Source organism: Phodopus roborovskii, unplaced genomic scaffold (assembly GCF_943737965.1).
Source record: "Phodopus roborovskii unplaced genomic scaffold, PHOROB, whole genome shotgun sequence".
In the NCBI taxonomy this organism is placed as follows: Eukaryota; Metazoa; Chordata; class Mammalia; order Rodentia; family Cricetidae; genus Phodopus; species Phodopus roborovskii.
This window is the reverse complement of record NW_026126433.1, coordinates 35,037,650-35,054,321: the sequence shown is the minus strand read 5'-3', so window position 1 is coordinate 35,054,321 and position 16,672 is coordinate 35,037,650. Positions and strand designations below refer to the sequence as shown.

The 16,672-nt window shown below is 38.1% G+C and overlaps 1 protein-coding gene across 1 annotated transcript; it reads left to right on the top strand.

Moving 5' to 3' along the window:
• Positions 1–219: 219 nt before the first annotated feature.
• Ntmt2 (N-terminal Xaa-Pro-Lys N-methyltransferase 2) lies at positions 220–16,263 on the top strand. The gene is made up of 4 exons (XM_051185729.1): positions 220–484; positions 9,175–9,350; positions 15,021–15,270; positions 15,970–16,263. Exons 1-4 carry the CDS (start codon positions 331–333, stop codon positions 16,239–16,241), a joined length of 852 nt encoding a protein of 283 aa, XP_051041686.1. The 5' UTR covers positions 220–330; the 3' UTR covers positions 16,242–16,263.
• The last annotated feature ends 409 nt before the right edge of the window (positions 16,264–16,672 follow it).

Here is a 16,672-nt window from a genome sequence, read left to right as displayed (position 1 = left end):
TTGAAACAGTCCATAAAGGAGAGATGCGTGCTTTTCCCTGGATGAAGCAGGCTCTCATTCAGCCTGTTTCCATCTTTACTTTTAGCACCTGCTGGCTTGGAGTGGTGTCGCGCAAGCAATCAGACGATGGGTGGATGTGCCAAGAGCCTGACCTCCCCATGTCTGTTATCCCTCCCCCTACAACCCATGACAGCCTGTCCTGATATAGATGGACCTGGGACTGGTTTAAAATGACAGTCTCAAGTTCTTTGAGGAAGAGAAGAGTAATTCAAAGGGACAGCCAGACAAGCTTCCTTTCTGTGCAGGAATAATTACTATTCCCCCTTCACTATGGCCCACCTGGGAGCCCATTTTGCCTTTAGATCCCGCTGGCAGAAGACCGATGATGAACTGTGTCGACATAGCATGTCTTTTATTCTTCACAAAGCCATTCGCAATGACTTCTTTCAGAGCTATCTCTACCTGCTGGAAAAAATCCCCCTGGGTAAGTGGGTCAGAGCTGCTAGAGGAAGGACAGAAGGGACTGGGATGTGTTTAATGAGGTTACAGGTGCCTAGGAGAGAGGTTAGAATAAGGGTAATTTTCAGCTAAGGAGAATCCAGACCAGTGTCAGTGGGCGAAATGCTTCAATGACATTCTTTTATGGAGAGGGGAAGATTAAGTGTTGCCTGGCAAGGCTGAACTCTATTTTAAGGTTTCATGCCCCCCTCAGGCAGAGTGACTTGCTGGATGACTATGAGCCTTAGAGAAACTCAATTCTTGAGTTGTCAGTGCTATGTTTTCTAATTGCTCAAGTTGGAAAATTCAGTACCTCAGAGTTAAGAATATTAGTATAGTAGTATATTAAGCAAAAATTAAAAACAGAGTACATAATAAGGGATCAAAGTGTGTTTGGGGCATGCATGCATCTTTATTGGTGGTGTGAGTGTGTGTACTATCAGTTCTGTCCTCTTTTAAGTCTCAAGTATTATAACAGAACTTACTATATCAAGGGGTAATAGTCTGCCTTCATTTTTGATTTTCCCCTCGTTTCAGGAAAATGGGACGAGACAGCGCTAGAAAGCTTATCAGGTATGCTGGTAGCATTGTTTTAACCTGTGTAAAGGTAACAGACTTCAGGGCTCTAACCAGCACTCAAAAGGAAGTGACTTCTGATTAAAGACTGAATTGCCCCCTTCCTGCCTCTTTGATTTATATTTTCTCCCAGTGTAAACAAGAGTGCTGTTTCTCAGCTTTAGTCTGTTTGCTTAAGGTTGTCTGAAAGCCCCATTGTGCACTTGATTAGGTCCCAGTTTCCTGCTGTGGAAAGAACTACATAGTTCTTAGTGTTACACTCAAGAAACTGGGTGTTAGCAGCTATCAAAGTCTCATTTCATAAACTGACTTTTGAGGTTTCTTTAATTCTTGACCTACAGATACTTTCATTTTATATTTATGTGGCTTTCATATGAAAATGATTCTCATCTAAAACTTTGATTCTTACAGCTACTTTCCCTTCTATTTTCCTACATCTTCCCTACACTTTTAGTTTTTAAGGGAAAAGAGAGTTTAGAGATGTGTTGTCTAATTTAGAGCGAATTACACCAAAGTAAGTTGAAGGCTTCTTCCAGTTAAACATATGCATTGCCTCTATCCTGAGAGAAAAACTAGGGTAATCTTTTGGAAGGTTATAATGCCCTGGTGGCTCCAGACATGAGCCAATCACTGGCTTCTGGAGGACCATCCTTGTGCTACAGCCCAGTAAGAATCTTCAGCAACACTATGTGATTTACACTGGAGAAGGCTATCAATTATAGTAAGTGACAAGAAAGTCACTAGTGGTCAGATGACCAGCAGCCTTTAAAATGGTTACCAGACAGAAAGGCATTCATTTCTGAACATAGCTGTAAACCAGTTAAGGATAAAACAGTTTTTGCTCAAAATTGGATGAAAATCGATTTGAAACACATAGCCTACGTTATACTTGGTCTTCCTTAAGCTAATGTAATCGCTTTACATGTTTTTATTTTACCCATTTTCTCCTTTGTGAATGGTTAATCAATGCTTTGCAAAAATTGATGTTTTGAACAAAATAGTCAATGGAAGCCCAAGATAAAATGAAGGGAAAAGTACAACTTTTCTGCTTGGGTTTAGAGTTAATGTTCTGTTTTCAGTCTCTGTTCATGCCTTACCAATGGCTTCTGAGAGACCAAGAAGGTTCCTTTAGCCGGTGTACCTGGAATAAAATCAGTCTGCTACAGGCCAAAGTGGGATTTATCATTAGTTTCCATAAGTGAACACTCATTGTTTTCTCTATCCTGACAATTCAGCATAGACCTTAGTTTTTCCTGAGAATCAGGAAGATTGTTATATCCACAAACCTGCATGGCAACAGTAACTGAGGATAATAATGTTAGCTGGTATGGGGTAGGCTCTGCTTCAGTAACAAATGAATTCTGAAATGTCACTGGTTGCACAATGCATCTATTCTTGTTATCATTTTTTGACATGCATTATTTATTATGATAGAGACAGCTATATTCCTTATAGGCATATAAGGGTCCAGGATGATACAGTCTCCATTAGCCAAATAATACTATTCATCAAGGCAAAGGAAAAAAATGTAGCTGAAGACCTGTCTGGTAGCTTTAAATACATTAGCCAAAATAACATATATTAATTTTTTTAGAGTTCATTGACCAGAAATATAAGATTATGGGTGATGTGAGTGTGTATATAGTTATAAAGTGCTTCATCTAGGAGAGAAAAAAAAAGACACTGCTGTTTAGAGATGAATATAATACACTTATTTTCTGATCAAGCAGGTCATATTCAGTGCAAGAAACAGATATGGAATTACATTTGAATATGATCCTATATTACCCAAACCTGAGGAGTGATCTTCTTGCAAGCTGCTAATGCCTATAAGCATCAGTTTTCTCAAAACTGTAACAAGGGAATGAGAAGACTTACATGTAGTATACATGTAAAAAAAAAAAGTAATTTTCAGGGGGTGTTAGGTTTCCCTTCACTTCCTCTGTGTCAGGCCCCTTCTAGAGTCACCATTTAATGTTTTTAGAGCAGGAATTACCAAAGATGATAAACTTAATACTTGGGAATTTTCAGGCTGTAGCGGATATTATGCCTTTTATGTAGGAAATAAAACAGCCAGCAGAGATGTTGCCTCCCCAGTCCCACAGAAGTGTTTTAGTGTTTCGCTTCCCTTGTTCTTAATGATTTTAAGACTTCATAAAAAATGAAAATAAAGTCCCTCTTTTTAAAATGTTAAGGAACCCTGTCTGTAAGGTTTGCACAGAGGGCTAGTTGTTTAGGGGTAATTATGGAAAGCACCAAGCTAACCAGCCTTTGATTCCTTCTTTCCTTTCCCCGTCCCCCCATCATTCATATAAAGTTGTCAGTCTTATTCCAGCTCATTCTGTGGTTAAGACCCATCATGGAGAACTTCCCTCTAACATCCCTGACTTGCTTCAGAGATGTATGCAACTGTTAAGACACACAGGACAGAAGTGTACAAGAAAAGGGGAAGCAAGCTAAAAAAACAAAAACCAATCAAACAAACAAACAACCCCCCCAAAACAAACAACAATAAAACACACCTTAGTTCATTGTCATAGCATCCTATCAGGCATGTTTTTATTTCCCTTAACTTATATTTGTGAAACTAGGCACAGAGTTTTGCAGTGCCGTGTGGCAGGGCAGGATTAAAGTCCAGGCATTCGTATCTCAGGCTACTTTAGAACTGTTAAGTATCCTACCTATCAATGTGAATGAACACTCAGATAAAGTGGGCAGCAATGTACATCCTTCCGTGTATTATTTTCAGGTTGACAGCATTGGAAAGCAAGACCTATGAGAAGAATTGGTACTCCACGGGGATCCAGATGGCTGAGCCACTGAGTAGGCTCATATAATTCAGTGACATCAGTTTATTTGGAGATTTGGGTTGAAAGGTTTTCTAAAGGTGGCTGTTTATGAACAAATAGGAACTAGTATAGGAAAAGATGTTACTGTAAGTCTTTAGTTTGTCAGTTCTTTTTTATTATTAACTTATTTTTTACATTCTAATCCCAGTTCCTGCTCCCTCCTCTCCTCCTGCTTCCCCCCACCCCAACCTCCCATTTGCTCCTGGGAGAGGGTAAGATCTCCCCTAAGGAAGTCTACTAAGTCTGTCCCATCATTTTGTTGAGGCAAAACCAAGGCACCTCTCCAACCCCACACCCTGTGTCTAGGCTGGCCAAGGTATCTCTCCATATAGAATGGCCTCGACTAAGTCAGTTTGTGTATTAGTGTTAGATCTTGAACCCACTGCCAGTGTCCTCATATATTGTCCCAGTTGCACTATTGTCACCAATATTAAGGGAGTCTAGTTTGGTCTTATGCACATTCCCCATTTGTTAGACCTGAGTCAGTGATCTCTCACTAACTTGGTTCAGCTGATTCTATGGGTTTCCCCATCATGGTCTTCAGTCCCTTTTTCATATTATCACTCCTGCCTCACTTGGTTGTACTCAAGGAGCTTGGCCAATTGGTTAGTTGTGGATTTCTGAATCTGCTTCCATCCGTTTCTGGAAGAGGTTTCTAGCTTCTCTGGTATCTTTTGCTTTATTTCTGGTATCCACTTATGAGTGAGTACATACTATATTTGTCTTTCTGATTTTGGTTTACCACATTTAGGATGTTTTTTCTTATTCTAGTTCTGTCAATTTGTCTCTGAATTTTAGGATGCCACTGTTAATTACCACTGAGTAGTACCACATTGTCTTTTTTCCATTCTTTAGTTGAGGGGCATCTAGGTTGTTTTCAAGATCTAGCTATTACAAATATTGTTGCTATGAACATAGTTGAGCCAATGTCCTTGTGGTGTGAATGTGCCTCCTTTGGGCATATGCCCAACAGTGGTATTGCAGGGTCTTGAGGTAGGTTGATCCCTAATTTTCTGAGAAATCACCATACTGATTTCCACAGTGACTGTTCGAGTTTGCACTCCCACCAGCAATGGAGGAGTGTTTCCCTTTCTCCACATCCTCTCCAGTATAAACTGTCATTGATGTTTTTGTTCTTAGCCAATCTGATTGGTGTAAGATGGAATCTCACAGTGGTTTTGATTTGCATTTCTCTGATGACTAAGGATGTTGAGCATTTCCTTAAGTGTCTTTCTGTTGTTCTGTTGAGAAGTTTGTCGGTTCTTAAAGGGACCTGTACATAGCCTGGTTGGAAATGTTCACATAAGTTAATCATCAGTAATATTCCAATTAACCACACTTTTTAATATATGGAGATCAGTGACTGTCAATTTTTTTACTTGCAGTCTATAGCTCCTGGACATTGTTATTTAAAAATGGTTTTGGGTGATTTAGCAGAAGGACAAAAGCTTTGTTCAAATGGACTTGTCTTGTGACCTGCTCATATATGTTTTTTTGCTAAGTGAAACTATACGAAGTCAAGTTTCTCATCTGAGAAGTGGCCACTCTAACTCCAGTCTTCTAAAATATTAAGAACCAAGCTTACAGGATAAAAATAAATCATGTGAAACACTTAGAACTATTCCACGCACATAAGAAATACTAAATATGTACTATTCGTCTTCTACCAGTGATTCATTCCCTCTTGAAGAATCAGTCTCTAAGGAGGAAGTTAAGAGGAGTGGCTACCTATTCACAGCCACAGTTAAAAGTGAGAGTTACTAAAAGCATTTTCATGAAAACACTTAGGACTTCCATAGCGAACTCACCATGCAGATCCTAACTGAATTTGACTTCATCCGTGTGACTGGCTGTGACTGGCATCACCACACACTTCATTGCACAACTAAAACACACTCATCAAAGTACAGTGTATGAAATTCTTGAAGAATTAATAAAAATATTATATCTAAAAGTTTAAAATACCTGTTGTGTTTGTAGTGCCTATGCTATAAGGGCATTTTTCTTTTTAAAGAAATGAACAAAAAATGATTTCTTTTCTTTTTGTCTTTACATACCTGATGCAGCTTTGGGGCAAAATACAAGAGGAAGAAGTAATGGGTGTTGGGTTTGCATAGAATTGGGATGAACTCCCAGTCTTGTCATTTGGCCTGTACTATTTAACAACACTAATTTGTTTCTTCTTCTTTCTGTAGAAGGTAAATATAATATTTATCTTACATTGTAAATGAGATAGGTTCCTTACATGTATATAGCTTTGATCAATTACAGGCAATATGAGTCAAGAAATAAGTGCCATTTTTTTGCCCTATTCTTTATGGCAAACCATCTCAAAATTTATAGAGAAATTGCAATTCTCTGACAAAATACCACTACATGAATTTCCACTGTAAAAAAGATGTATAAAAAGTGACTAGTTCTCTTGTTTAAGCCAACATGAACTATGCAGGAGCCATCAAGGGGCAGAACCTGGGATTGGCCATTGACACCTCATATATCTTTCTTTGAGAAATACATTTGTCAGTTAGGTGAAAATGAGAACTCAAGCCCCTAACAATAAAAGCTCACCTAGTGAAGCTTAAACCTGCTGAGCTCTGCATTGACTTGAGACCAAAATGTAGCTGATGTAATGAACCATGCCCATTTATAGATTAAGGCTTTTAATATAAACTACCAACTTGGTGACTTAAGCAGGTGATGATGAATGTGGCTAATTTGCTACTATACCTAGATCAAGAACATTGAGGGGGGTCAGTGAGATGGTTAGGTAGGCGATTAAAAGTAATAGTTGCCAAACCAATGACCTGAGTTTGATTTCTGGGACCCATGTGTTGGAAGGAGAAAACTGAATTCTGCAAGTTGTACTCTGTTCTCCTAACAATGGGAGGGGGTGGGAGGGGAGAGGGCAAAGCAGAGGAAGTGGGAGAGGGACATGGAGAGGGAGCAGATGAGAAACAAATTGAGCCATTGAGCCATGGTTCACCTACAATCTCAGAATAGCATCCAATCCTGAGAAGATACGAATTGTGATTTTTCTAGCTTGATATTTTGAGGACTGCAGAAGAACTTGGAACCATCATAATGTTGGGATGGTCATGTCTGAATTTTCCATCTCTGTTGAATTTATAAACATTTGTTGACCCACTTGGTTATTAACAAGACTTTCTTTAGGGAAGTGTGAAAACAGAAGAGGTAGGTCAGTGGTCCCTATTGCTTTGGAGCAGCATGAGGTCACTACTTTCCCATTTTGTATTATCTCATTCAGTAGTCAGTCATAAATAAATTGACAAAAAGACTCTACACATAAGCAGTTTCAAAAGCTTTGTACTTTAAAACTAACAAGCATGTATGTTAATATACACTGAGGAGACTGTGTGTAATATTATATTGGTCTCCAGAAAATAATCTATTAAGAAACTGACTCTTGTAACCCTTTCAGAAAACCCATGGTCATTTGTGACCCGAACATTAGTTCCAGTGTCTTCAAGTTGGAAAATCTTGACTTCACAATGGGAGCACAGTTCTACTCATATGCTATCTATCTCATTTTTAACTTTTAGAATAAAAATTTGGGAGTATGAGGTATTTAGAATCAAGCAGAACCCTGCTTTAATGTCTCAGTCTTAGGAGTTATCTAAAGAAGAGGAAATGTTCCTAGTTAAGGCTAAGTACTATTTTCCCTTTGATTCCTTCTACTTAAAATTATGTCATATTTTGGCTTTCATCTCATGATAACAGAAGTGTGAGCCATTGTATATTTTACCTAGAGCTTTTAACCATATTTTGTTTCTGGTTACTGTGAACCAAAACGTGTCTGTTTTTGAAAATTTACCAATGTATCCTAGATTCTTGGCTACTTTGTCTATTAGCTTAATTCTAGCCTATAATTTCTCTTGCTGTTATGAACAGTTTTGTTCAAGATATGGTAAGTGATTGTCACTTGCAGATTTCTTTTTGCTAGATTCCCATATTAGTAGGATTTAAACCCTTGCTGGGTTGAACTACAACTTCAAGAAACTTGAAAAATTAATCCATTGAAATTAAATACTCTCACAGGTAAATGAATGTTAAATTTAGTTTCAAATAAAATTTCCTCAAAATACTAATGCCATTAAACCATTACTTTCAATTGTTATATTTGCTTAACTTCAGCTCTTTATTTTGTAAAAAGATGCTAGTTACAATGAATCTAACATTACCAACAATTTTTTTTGTAAGTATGTCCCACGTAGAGTGCAATTATTGTTTATCTAAAATTCAAATAATCTTGAGGCCTATATTTTTATTTTCTAAATCTGGTAACTTGGATCTTTTTTTTTCTCTTTCCAAATGGCATTAGGGTACTGTTGTTATTCTTTCTGTTTTGAAATTTTTAAAACAGAAATGTAAATTTGCATTTTTAAGACATCCATCTTTCCTAGCCCTGGTTAGATCTTACAGACTTTTTCAGGTCTGGAATTTTTCATCTGTTGTTTCTTTAATAGTTTTCTTCCCATAACTGTAGAACTTTAGAAATTTTTAGCTTTCTAATTGATTTGTTGGGAGGAACTATGGATTAAGTCATATATAAATTTAATTTTAAAAATGTTTTGAGAATTTCATTCATAAGTATTGTATTTGACATAGAGATATAGTTGTGTGTGTGTGTTGCTTTAAAAGAAGTAAAAAATAGGAATTAACAGCAAGAACGAATGAGAAAATTTCCATAAAGCACTGAGCTAAAATACCACTTAGCAGAATGTGATAAAGTTGTTTTTCTACTGTACAAAATACTGTAAGATTTTTTTTTGATAAGATGGTAAATCATGTTTATTAAACTAGATATTCAATTAGGGAAATGTCAAGTAATTGTGATTTATAGATAAGATCCTTGAAGATCATAGGTTTTACACAGTTTTCTCAATGTTATAAAGCATGCAGGCCTCTGGGCTAAAACTCAAACCCAGATTTTCTCAATTAAATCCATTGTCCATGCTGGGCATGACTGTACAGGTCTTTTATCCCAGCATTTAAGAGCAGAGGCAGGGAGATCTCTGTGAATTTGAGCCCAGCCTGGGTTACTGAGCAAGTTCTAGAACAGTCATAACTATGTAGTGAGACCTTGTCTAAAAAAATCAAATCAAACCAGAGTCCTTTTCTCTACAGCACAAATTCGGGGAGTTTTGAAAAAGTCATTACATCGTTTAAAAAAAAAAAAAAGAGCTTGTTACATCCTATACATTTTAATAACTTTGTAATGTTTTCTTTGCAGTAAAATTGTACGCTTTAACAAGCCAAGTCATTGATGGTGAGATGCAGTTCTATGCCAGAGCCAAGCTTTTCTACCAAGAGGTACCAGCCACAGAAGAAGGCATGATGGGAAATTTTATTGAACTATCCAACCCAGATATTCAAGCCTCTCGTAAATTTCTTAGGAAATTTGTTGGGGTGAGTTTTTTGACTGATGCTTGATGAACAGGCAAAGTTCTTGCAAACTGAGCTCACATGTTTCAGTGTTGTTAAAGCCATGTGACTCAGCTGAATGGTCAGCCTGAAAGCCTGTTTTAAGATGTTCAGAGGGATGGAGTTCAGCAAACCCTCGGTTTATCCTACTTAGCATTTCACCATGGTAGCACCAGCTAATCTTGCATGCTTCAGGGGAAGATGAGCTAGTAGTACAGACATGACTATACTACGTTACAGAAACATCTCCAGCAGAGAATCAGAGGTAAACCTAGAAGACGACTGAGAATTCATGCCTCATGGCATTTCAGATTAATTTATGAAGTCTCTAAACTACAATATACCAGGTATATACTGAAATTATGCCAGGAAATTCATGCTTAAATTCAGATAAAAAAGGATGATGGGATCCCTTTATGATTTTTATACATTGTAAGGAGTAGGGTTTTTCCTCCCGCCGTCGGTCTTGTCCTACTTTCTTATCGGCTAGCTCTGTCTTAAGTATTAAGCCATTTGTGTTAATGTATGTATTTCCACGTGGTCTTCTTACCGGGAGCCGGCTGCAGTGTACTGATCTCTCCAGACTCTCCATGTTGACCCCTCCTTACTACTTCCTCTTTCTTCCTTATCTCCTAGTCCCTCCTATCTTCCTTTCCTATTGGCCAACAGTGCTTTATTCATTAACCAGTATGAGAAACATATATATAGAATGGCATCTCCCATCAATACATAGTTCAGCTTATTACCTGATCAAATGAGATTGTTTTGTTACTCTGGATTTGCTTAAACCTCTTCCTTTTTGTGGAAGAAATTTTCAGGTCATATAGAGACAAGACAGTAGAATATAGGAGCCAAAATTCTGAACTTTCTAAAGTATCATGGTTCTTCTACCTAATGTATAAACACCCCTGAGCATGTTATTTCCATGTATTTACCTTCATTTTTCTCCTCCATAGCTAGGAAATAACAACAGAATTTGTCTGGTAGAAGAAAGCAAAGATCAAAGAAGACTAGAGACGTTGGACACTTGCTTTAGTGAATAAAACGAGCATAAAATAAATCTGATGTTTGACTGTTACTAACACTACCATGGTGCCTTATCATATAGTCATCACATATCATGCAACTTTAGATTTCAGGCTATTTTAACCCACACAATAAAACTACTATGGGTCTTATTGAGGGTAAAACTCCTAATTGGAAGCAAAACTTGTTAGATTCAACACAGTGTCATTTGATTAAAATGTGGGTAGTATTTTATTTTGATAAAGGAAACATTATCAGTATTTAGCTTTAGGGTTCAGCTGTTGACCTACTCAGAAGGATGGTGTGAAGACTATATTGATGTTAAAGTCATGTTCCATTCATTCTAAGCTCCCCACTCCCACCCCTACTGGAGCCCCCAGTATCTGAGTCATGAGTCTGGCAGTAGAGGCAGGCATGCTGCCAGGGTGAAATGTCTATGGAACCCAATGTCTATCTGATGTAAATCGCAGCCACAAATGTTTGAAAAGTGTAGGGTTTATGGCCATGCATGTTCACATGTGAGAGTAATTCATAATATTTCTAAAGTAGAGTTGATAGCTGATTTCATGGCATGCTTGTTCTATGCAGGACAGTTACTTTGCCAAGCCTTTTAGGAACACTGTCTATTTACAATTCTTTAGAATTCTTAAAGGTAAGAATTATTGTCAGTTCCTTTTTTATAGTTGTGGAAACTGAGGCTTAAAGGGATGAAACAAATCCTTTAAAAAGATCACAAACACTGTGACATTAGTCCAGCCAGGTTAGTCTTATACCAAATTCCTTGCTCTCAACCATGACACATTTTGTTTTTCATTTGTTTCATGAAGCAGAAAAATCCTTATTTTTTGTTTTTTCCTCATAGACTATAGACCTCAACTCTCCTCTTTTCTGGCATAAGCAGTCCCTCCTGTTTGCCTCATGGTGAGGCTGACTTTGATCCCAAGGCATTTCAGAAGCTTAGCTAGTAATCCAGCTGTCTTGTCACTCCATGAGGAATGCCAAGCTGACCACAGGGATTCTGGTCCGAAAGAGCTGGGAGGCACGCCCACGGATCTGGGAAAGGAAACACTGTATGCTTGCATATTTATGTTGGAAAAGAGGCAGACTGCTTCTTTCAAACAAATACAAGAGTCCTTCTTAGTAGACAAGACTCATTGTAAAGTTGTAACCTTGAACTAAGAACAAACAGTCTTTTTAAAGGAATGGTATTTTAGTGCTTTGACCTCAATAATCTGCTAAATTAGTATCTAGGTCAAGAAACAAGGACTTAGGGGATATAAGCATCTGACATGATTTATTCTTGTGTCAAATGGGAAAAGGCAAACTGTTTAATTTAAAGCTTCACGTTCCTTTCAACACTCAGTGACAAGGGACAATGGGAAAAGCTGTTTAATCTAGTTGCAAATGTATTTGCTTTAGCCATCCACAAATGGTACCAAGAGGATGCCAGCATAGCTGATAACTAATAGGGTAAAGTTGTACCCAAGAAGGATTTGGTAGTTAGTTGTACCCAAGAAGGACATTTGTCAGAGATTGGATGACTGAACTAATGAGGTTTTATTTGTGTTTGTTTCATGGCTTTTGTATAGTGCTATGAAGCATTGATTTTAGTTTTCAACTTGACTAAATAGGTTTAAGATAATGCTGTGCAAAATAAAGCAATTAGGCATAGTAAGACAACAAATAGCCTAACAAAGAGTTTTTTAAATTATTATTATGTGTGAGTCTATATTCACAAAGATAACACCATGAATGAAAATGAAAATAAAAACCATCTTGTTTTGAAATCACACATTGTGCGAGACCGTATTCACATTTTCCAAGGGCATCGGATTTCAATCCAGTAACAGCTTCTCCAGCCATCATGTCCAAGAGGCGAGAGCAGACTCTGAGAGCAACCTTTAAATACCCCTACTTAGAGGTACTGCCTGTGAATGACAGACAGAAAAAGAACAGCAGTGTCAGGTCAGGGGAGGCAGTGCCAACCACATTGGATGAAGCAGAGCTGAGTGACTAGGCAGTGGTCGGAGAGGCCACTTGAGATAAAGGAACACTGTGTCTGTTTAAAGGTTTCAAGGATAGCTAGCTGTAGGCAAGCATCAGACACCTGAAGAGACAAATCATAACATCAGAGGTTCTCAACCACTGGGTTACGACCCTTTTGGGGTCGCATGTATCAGATATCCTGCACATTAGATGTCTACATTATGGTTCATAACAGTAGCAAAATTACAGAAGTAGCAACAAAATAATTTTATGATTTGGGGTCATCACAACATGAGAAACTGTATTAAAGTTAGCAGCATTAGGAAGATTGATAACCATAGTTTCAGAGAGTTCTAATTGAAACACCTCCATGTCCTGAGTTTATTTGTCTAAAATGCAGAGGGATTAAATCTCACTTACTTAAAAACTCTATGCTTTTGCTGACAACTTCATAATGCTTCCTTGGTGAGTGATGGGAAGGCAGAAGGGGTGAGGCCCCTTCACTTACCAGTTTCATAGTACCTGTTCCTTGAACAATACAAGTATCCAGCAATTATAGTCTTAAGGTCTCTTAGCTCTGTTGTCCCATGGTTCTACTTCTAAAGCCACTTGCTACTCCTAATGAGACTACTTCTAAAGCCACTTGCTACTCCTAATGAGATTAGCATGACCTATAGAACTGCTGGGAGCCCAGCAATTTCTGGAAATAGTTTTAATGAGAATATCTTATTGAACACATCTATTTCTACCAGTCATTGCTTGTAACTTACAATAATCACTCCATATTTTCTCCTTTCATGTTTCTTATTTTATACAGAAGATTATGACTTTCATGAGATTTTAAATCAGTTATATTTATGCTGCAATACTTGAACAAGGGAGACACCATAGTGAAGGCAAAGGTGACAAACATATGTCCTACTTCTTCCCTTCTTAAACTCAAGGCAGAAATCTCCAATCCGCTTCCTGCTGAATGAAGCCTTCGAGTCCCTTTGAATATCACATTAGGTAGACCCTTCCAAAGGAGTCAGAGTTAGTTGTTCTAGGTGTTATTCTAAATGTAGATTGGTTTTGGTCTCAGATGGTTCCTGCTCAAATTCTACTTCTGCTGTTAGCTATATAATACAACAAAGAGTTTTCTCATCTCCAAAATGGGAATCATCATCATCTTAAAATATACATATAAAATATATCTATATATCTATATATATGAGTGCTTTGTCTTCCTGTACATCTGCATGACAGAAGAGGGCACCAGATATCATTAGAGATGGTTGTGAGCCACCACATGGTTGCTTGGGATTGAACTCAGGACCTCTAGAAGAGCAACCAGTACTCTTAACCTCTGAGCCATCTCTCCAGCCACATCATCATACTCTTACAGAAGCCTTTTCTGGTTATTGTAATTATTGTGGATACAAGGAGCATGTGACATATAAATACTTATTTATTATGGCCCTTACTACATTTGAAAAGAACATTATCATTGCCTCCTTTTTGCTTTTGTTGTCCTTGTACCTTTCTAGCATAAGGGAAGCCTTTTGGATGGACTGCAAGGCAACTTTTTTGATGTTCCCTCCTGCTCATGTTTACCTTTGATCCTTAGCCAACAGTATTTTTCATCCTTAGTTCCTGAGAAATCAAGAGTAGCCTCTCTCTGTAAGATCTTGATTGGTAATTCCAAGTATCCTATTACTGTAATTTCTAGCACGAGCCTATTACCGTCCCAATCAAAACTAAATAATTTAGACCAGCTGAGTCTGTCTTTATACGTCCAAAGCCTTTCTTTAATTGTGTAGGAGTAAGTTTGAGAATGTTTATATTAGCTAATTTCTCAATATATACCACCTCCCCATCCCCCTTCCTAGCCAATGCATAACTTTACTTAATTATTTTTTCTTTTAGTAAACATGTAGTTTCTGGTACAAAATTACACACACACTCTCTCAGCATTAAAAGAGACAAAGGGACTGAAGGAACTACCCTTTATCCAGATGGGTGTTTTGTGTATTGCCAAAACAGTATTTACAGTATATTCTTGTTGAGACAGTGGAATAATGGTTATTCCTCAGCACAAATGTTACCACCCATAGAAAATGTTACCACACATAGTAGGAGATTCTGAGCACCTCCAAACCCTGCTTAGAAAAACCAAAATATCAGTCATCCCAATATGAATTTGAATGTTTCCAAGAATGTTTAGAGTAACTTTGAAACTCATAAAAACTGATTATTAGCTCCACCCCACTTCCCACTTTTTCAAAGTAGTAACGCGTAGTACATGTCCATATAGCTACCATGGTCATCAAAGCTATGTCTTCATAGAGCTCTCCATAGTTCATTTCTTAGAGAGACTTACCCTAATATAATAGTTTGTAATTCTTTTTAAAGAGCTAAATTTGGTAAACAAAACAAAACAAAGTAGATCTATGAATAGTTTACTTTTTTGGAAAAAATTAAATGTTCTATATATTGATATGATAATAGATAATTGTCTATATATATTTGTACTAACATCAATTCATACACATAAATGGAACAACTTATAACATAAGATGTTTGGATTTGAAGAAGTAATTGTGATGCCCAAGACGTAAAGTGAGTCTCTGTACTTGAAGTGGCCCACAAGGTATCTCTCTGCAGGGACCAGGGAGAGCAGGAACTGCCTGTGCCTTGGACTGTGGCTCTGGAATAGGAAGGGTCAGCAAGCACGTCTTGTTGCCTGTTTTCAGCAGTGTTGAACTGGTGGACATGATGGAATCCTTCCTGCTTGAAGCCCAGAGCTACCTGCAGGTTAAGGAGGATAAAGTCGAAAGCTACCACTGCTACAACCTACAGGAATTCACACCTCCCTTCGGAAGATATGATGTCATCTGGATCCAGTGGGTTTCAGGTCAGTCTTGCCTGGCCTAACTTTTGCCTTTCACCATTTCCCAGCTAGGAAAGCTGACACTTGGGACTAAAAAGGACACAAGGGGGAGATGAAACTGTAGGTGCACTTACAGCACTTTTTGTTAGCTCCTGTGTCTAGCTGATGTCTTACTCCTGCTCCTGTGGCTGGATCAAGTGCTTGGGAGCAACCCACACCTTTGCAGAAATATAAATAGCTGAAAATACTAAAAAAAAAAAACTGACCCCATAAATGGTTAGTCCTCATTATTTATTGATAGAACTAAATGTTCTGAGACCTAAATCCTTAGGAAATGAAACAGTAATGAATTATATTGTGGTAACACACACACACACACACACACACACACACACACACACACACACACACACACCACAAAAAGTGACTGTGTTCTATAAGGAAATGAAATGTCTCCTGAGGGGAAAGGCAATAATGTATTGTACCTATTAGGGACATCGTTCAGGTAGCATGAGATAAAGACAAGGAATTTAAATCCCTAAAAGAAGATTTGTACCTTTTTATTTTTATCTAGGTTTTCAAAATCTCTCACAACTAAAGCAGTTCAAGCTATTAAGCAATATATATAGGTATGGGTTGCTCCCAAGCTTTGTTTTCTTTCCCACTCACCTCCCTCCTGCCCCATTTCATCTTATTTTTCTACCAATCTGGCCCCATTTGCAGGGTACCTGACTGATAAGGACCTCCTTGCATTTCTTTCCCGGTGCCGGGATGGCCTTAAAGAAAATGGTGTTATCATCCTGAAGGACAATGTTGCACGGGAAGGTTGTATCTTCGACCTGTCTGACAGCAGTGTGACACGGGACATGGACATCCTCCAAAGCCTGATTAGGAAGAGTGGACTGGTGGTTCTGGGCCAGGAGAAGCAAGATGGCTTCCCTGAACAGTGTGTTCCAGTATGGATGTTTGCTCTGCATAGTGATAGACAGTCCTGATCAGCAGCAGGAATGAACAACCCAGACCAGACAGTGGTGCTTTGCTTCAGGACTGTGTCTATCTCCAAAGTACTCTGTGTGATGCAGACAGATGGAAAGAAAGGATACAATGCATGTCTAGAATGAATAATGATGTAGTAAATACATCATTGCTAATATGGTTGCTAATATGGTGCACACACCACAATGTGTGCACACTTACATGTGTACTTAGTATAATGAGACATTCACAGATGCTGTGTGTTTTCTGAGAGATAGAGTAAAACACCAGTAAAGTGCTTTAATGAGCTTCCTGTTTACACCTGAATACATAAGCATGCATGAAGAGCTGAAAAAGAAACAACACACAGATTATAGACTGTGTTCATCACGATGGTTTGTGTTATACGATTGACCATAGAATGGGGTAGAAAGTTCAGACTCCTTTCCCT

Bases quoted from the DNA above. Each gene is read 5' to 3' on its own strand.
- Ntmt2 (XM_051185729.1), top strand. From the start codon at position 331: ATGGCCCACCTGGGAGCCCATTTTGCCTTTAGATCCCGCTGGCAGAAG. The intron at 485-9,174 runs GTAAGTGGGTCA...TTTTCTTTGCAG, and splicing joins GCTGGAAAAAATCCCCCTGG to TAAAATTGTACGCTTTAACA. The intron at 9,351-15,020 runs GTGAGTTTTTTG...ATCTCTCTGCAG, and splicing joins TTCTTAGGAAATTTGTTGGG to GGACCAGGGAGAGCAGGAAC.